The 5,263-nt window shown below is 42.3% G+C and overlaps 1 protein-coding gene across 1 annotated transcript; it reads right to left on the bottom strand.

Annotated features, from left to right (window-relative positions):
* Window positions 1-258: 258 nt before the first annotated feature.
* On the bottom strand, window positions 259-4,782 carry LOC148031572 (glutamate decarboxylase-like). The gene is made up of 8 exons (XM_087685128.1): window positions 4,449-4,782; window positions 4,166-4,370; window positions 2,678-2,878; window positions 2,332-2,546; window positions 1,810-2,063; window positions 1,657-1,709; window positions 1,273-1,448; window positions 259-804 (listed from the first exon to the last, which is right to left on the bottom strand). Exons 1-8 carry the CDS (start codon window positions 4,541-4,543, stop codon window positions 474-476), a joined length of 1,530 nt encoding a protein of 509 aa, XP_087541254.1. The 5' UTR covers window positions 4,544-4,782; the 3' UTR covers window positions 259-473.
* Window positions 4,783-5,263: the final 481 nt, after the last annotated feature.

Raw genomic sequence — 5,263 nt, 5'->3', positions numbered from 1 at the left:
ACATGTTAAAAGTGCTGGCACATTCCTATTCAAATGGTTGTCAGATTCTTGAGGAAGATGCTCACCAAAGACTGAGGTTTAGTGTCAACTGTCAAGTGAAAGGAAATTATAAGGGTTTAAAGCCTGCAAAATACCTTTGTTATGAGAACCTGCAAAACCAGACAAACCAGCACATTTTCATGTTGAACTTCAAAGAGGCCTTTGGTTGCATTTCTACAAAAGACTGTTCGGATTGAGCACTGCTCACATAAGACCATATCTTCAAACAGAGAGTATTATTAGGAAAGTTAGTGCAACTTCTTGTTGATAACCGAATGTGCTAGGCCACTCTCAGCAACAATTCTGGAAGCCTCAAATAATACACAATAACCCAAAAAGTATCGTGTGGGTGCTCAATCATACTTCATGTGGGTGCTCAAACAACACACCATTGGTCTAGTGCAAAGCCTACTTCTCTTCATGTGGGTGGTCAATCAACACACACCATTGGTCTTGGGCAAAGCATACTTCTTCCACACATTGAAGGTTTTTCTGGAGTTCAAAGCTTGATCAAACACCGATAGTGAGCGCAACAGTTTCGGTGGTGCCCCTTTCTTCAGAGTAGGTTCCTCCTCAGCTATGGCAGCTGCCACCGCCTCAACCAACTTTGGAGGCCGTGCATCCAAGTAAGCCAGCACACGTTTGATGTCATTGACCAGACGTTCGGCTAGTGTGCAGCTGAAATCTTCCCTAATCACTACCCTCAGCAGGCTCACATCCTGTGCATCCGGAGCCATTGTGTAGGCAGGGACTATCCAACCATACCTGCAACCACGTATCATACCATCATTATCATCATCATCATCCAGATGCAATAACAGAATCAGATACCTTTTGGTGTACATCTGTGTACATATGAATGCTTGAACCTAAACAAGCATTCACGTAACAGCAGTGTGAGACCTGGTTCAGACATGCTGCCTACCAACAAGACATGTCCACTTTAATATGCACCACCTTGCAAGTAAACTACAGGCATGTGCATATGCTACCGTGCAACCTGGTTTGATAGCTTGAGCTGTCAAAAACCATGTTTAGTACTACCCTATACACCAACCTTGTAAGCAACACAAAGCATGTGCAAGTCCAGGACAGTGTGCAATGTGGAGGAGGAGGTAGGTTGAGGACATGCCAAACACCATACAGTAGAACTTCCTATCTATTGGCAAAATCAACTAAATAAGGTTACCTTCAATATCAATTTATCTTTAAAAATGATAAGAGGACCTATACCTTCTCAAATTGTCTGCAATCTCGTACTCATCATTCTGACTCTTATCCTTCAGTGAAAAGGCCACAACCGGCACCCCCACATCCTTTGAAAGAATTTCAAACCTTCCAGTTGCAGCTATGCCATCAGACAATATCTTGGCATTCAGGCGACAGTTCTCCATTATGCTCTTGTACCCCTGCATCCGACAGGAATGACAAAAGGAGCTCAATCAGCTCATGCTTAAGCCCCAAAGAGTAGTTCATCTGGACTGAAAGACCCAGCTAGAAATTGCATGGCTTGCTCATACATCCATGAGATTTTGCTAGAATGAATGACAGCATTTCCTCAGCCAAAAATACAATCACAGGCCAGGCTGGTAGATACAAGAAACAGAAGGCACTTACTTCAAATCCAAGCCTGATAAGTTGATAATATTGAGCTATGATTTGGCTAGCTCCTGCAAAGGAAGAAATTAGTAAGGAACAGAGGTCAACTGGACCATACAGAATTCAAGATGTTGACCAAACATATGAATCGCAAGAAAAGTCAGGAGAAACCTTTGGAGAAATTCAGGGTGAAGGTAGGCTGATCAGCTCCCAAGTAGTTCACATGAAATATAAGCTCCTCTGGCAACTCTTGCTTGCTCTTCCAGATCACCCACCCAATACCTGGATACACCAGTCCATATTTGTGTCCACTAACATTGATGCTCCTTACACATGATAGCCGAAAATCCCAGTCAATCTCTGGGTACAAAAATGGTGCTACAAAACCGCCGCTAGCAGCATCTACATGAATTGGTGTGTCCCATCTGCAACAAAAGAACATTATTGACATGATTATTTTCTAACAGTTCCCATTTCCAACTGCACAATGTTGTGGGTCATTATCTCATGTATGTCATCTTTGGCAAAGAATCAGTTCAAAACATTCCATGTATAATCTCACCAATAATGCATGATTGTCATTTTTAAAATTCTTGTACAATCTATCCTTTTTTGTGGATACTGAGAGGTGGTAAAATACAAATAGATTATTTCATAAAACACAAGTCTGGTATCTTATCCAAAACCACTGACCCAGTTTCCTTGTTCTTTGCTTCCAAGAGCTCATTCAGACGCTTCACATCCTCAAACTCTCCATTATATGTGGAACCCAGGATGGCACACACACAGATTGTGTTCTCATCTACCAGCTCCATAGCCTTCTCAGGATCCATCACATAGTACCCCTTTCTCAGCTTCACATCCTTAAGTTCCACCTCAAAGTAACGAGCAAATTTCTCCCAGCAAACCTGATGATCATCAAGTCAATACTTGCCATCAATCAACCACAATGATCTGGCAATGTGTTCTTGCTAGTTGCATGTTCAAATATAACAGAACCACATGTAAAAGTTGGATTCATACTGCCAAAAAAAGTCACCTGAACATTCGCTCCTGTAACAATGTTGGGCTTGTCATAAGGTTTGCCTTCTGCTTTGCGTTTGTTTTGCCATTTTCTTTTGAAAGCCAGACCTGCAAGCATTATAGCTTCTGAAGAGCCTACAGTACCAGCACCAATCGCTTGCTCTCCATCTTTCAATGGAGCATTGAAGAGCCTGGCTATCATGTTTACACATCGATCCTATATGGAAACAATAAATAATGCACAAGATGAGCTTTTAAAATCACTACAAACCATTATATTAATTCATACAGTGAGAAGATCCAACAAAAATTGCACAAGATGGGTTTATATCTAAAATCACTGCAAATCCTTATTTGAATAGATACACTGAAAAGATCCACGATTAAACTAAGTAATATCAAAAGATCATTAAAACCGCCAACAAGTCATCAAGATTATTGAAACTACCTAAAAACATATCACATAAAACCACTTTCAACACATGCTGAGCTACTAAAAATCATCCCATGAAAGGGTGCCAGTATTTATACATCAGACTTCACTAAGGGCTCAAGGCACAAGTTATTGTACCGTAGCTCACTGAGAGGCAAACAACAAACTCTTCATTGTGTAACACCACTCTGATGTTATGATACTCGTGTGAATGGCTTCAGATAACATGAGGGCATGCAAATGAGTTCAGGTATCCTGATTCACAAGATTTAAGAAGCCCACACTGTTCGCTCAACGTGTGGAATAAGTAGTAGTATGTTTCTATTCTACCAGCAAGATTAAGTGAGCAACTAAAGAATAAGAGAATAATTTCAACATTCGGGGGTATTTCAAAGGTTTGGGGACCTAATGCAAAAGAAGTTTGAGCAAAAAAAGAGTTCGATGGACGGTGATGCGAGAAGGTGATTACTCAAAAGACAGGAGTAAAACAAGAAAAATCTTGACATGGACAGTAGATGGGTCCATAATGATGATAGAAACCATAATCGGCAAACTGTTTAAGAGATGACAAGCAGTATTGTGTAAGAGCGCAATTAAAATGACAGTTTGACAGGGACAGAAGCTCAGAGACGCTAACCATCTGGCTTAGGAGCGTTAATCAGTATTCACCCAAGGAGTAGAATAGAGATCAGGTGGTAGACTAACAGGAGAATGTGAACGATCGCGATCAGACAGACGAAGACAGCAGTAAATGGCAAAATGTTAACGACGACAGAAGGAAAGGGCAATCGACAGATCCGTTTAAGAGAGAGAAATGAGGGATGATGAGGGGGAGAAATTGTGGATAATTAAGGAGGTATAGTCATTATCAACAGATGATAAGCGAGAGAGGAGACATAGTGGGGGTTTTGAGGAATTGGGGGTAATTAAGGAGGCTTAATCATGAATCAAGATGATTAGCAAGAGAGGAGATGCAGTGATAGTTGAAGTGAGGAGGGGAATGATGAAGATTGAGGATTAAGGATGAGAAATCGAAGAATGGACGCATGAGGATCAGGATGAATGTGGTACCTGCAGTTCGGTGGTGACGGGGTATTCGTCCATGTCGATGTAGTTCTTGTTGAGAGAGCCGAGGATAAGCTTGTCGACCTCGGGCTCCATCCAGGTGGTGACGAAGGAGGCCAGGTTGAGGCGCGGGTTCCCATCCAGCATTAGCTCGTCGCTGATGATCTGATACGCAGCATCCTTCGCTATCTCATGCTCGGGCATCCGATACCTGCAACACACACACACAAGAGATTAAGACATGATCTCTCTCTCTCTCTCTCTCAGACTTAACTTCACACACACCCACCTTGGCAGAGATGTCCGCACATAGCGAGACGCAAAGGTCGACTGTAGCCCATTGTCTTCTCCATGGTGGCTGTCTGAAGTAGTGCTTAGAACCATGGCGAATGGTATAGATACAGCTGCTTAATCACCTGAGACGATGAATCTGTGAGAGAGAGAGAGAGAGAGAGAGAGAGAGAGTCGACAAAAGACTATGTGTGACTCTGTGTGTGCGAGGTACTCAATCTACAAGAAACTGAGTACAAAGGAGGGAGGGCTACTTAACGTGTGTGTGTGTGTGTGTGTGTGTGAGAGATAGCCTGATCAATGGACTGGTAGATCTTTTATTTGCATGAGGCATATGAAGAGAACCTTTGAAGGAGCCTTGAAGGAACCTACCTTTCCGCCTACTAGCTGGCTGCTGGCTATTAAGTCCACCACCCTCACCTTCCCCACCACATTCCCATTACATGTCCACCTTTTCTTAAGAGCTTACAGAGGAGGTGTTCTAGATTCAAGGTAGCAAAACCTTGTTCCCACCACTTTTTCTTAAGAGCTTATAGAGGAGGTGTTCTAGATTTTAGGTAGCAAAACCTTGTTCCCACCACCTCCCTGTCCAAGCTCAGCCTGGTGCATCTAGAAACCGGTCACATGCCACCCCTTGGGCTCTAGCAAAGCACAATCATAGGCATGCAATTATTAGCATGGATATATGAGTACAATGGTCAATAATTCATAAGTTGGCACATTGATGCATCTTAAAGTAAAAAGGAACTCTAGTTCAATTGAAGTAATAAGATAGGAAGAACACAATTTTCAATATAAGATGAGCATCAGACA

Source organism: Lygodium microphyllum, chromosome 9 (genome assembly GCF_053477565.2).
Source record: "Lygodium microphyllum isolate KBCC chromosome 9, Lygodium_microphyllum_v1.1.10, whole genome shotgun sequence".
NCBI classification, from domain to species: Eukaryota; Viridiplantae; Streptophyta; class Polypodiopsida; order Schizaeales; family Lygodiaceae; genus Lygodium; species Lygodium microphyllum.
The sequence above is the reverse complement of the archived record's forward strand: the minus strand, read 5'-3'. Positions and strand labels throughout refer to the sequence as shown.

Excerpts from the sequence above, each read along its gene's own strand:
- LOC148031572 (XM_087685128.1), bottom strand. The coding sequence starts at position 4,543 with ATGGTTCTAAGCACTACTTCAGACAGCCACCATGGAGAAGACAATGGG. Across the intron at positions 2,547-2,677 it reads TTACAGGAGCGAATGTTCAG|GTTTGCTGGGAGAAATTTGC; the intron begins GTGACTTTTTTT and ends GATGATCATCAG. Across the intron at positions 1,710-1,809 it reads CACCCTGAATTTCTCCAAAG|GAGCTAGCCAAATCATAGCT; the intron begins GTTTCTCCTGAC and ends CTTCCTTTGCAG.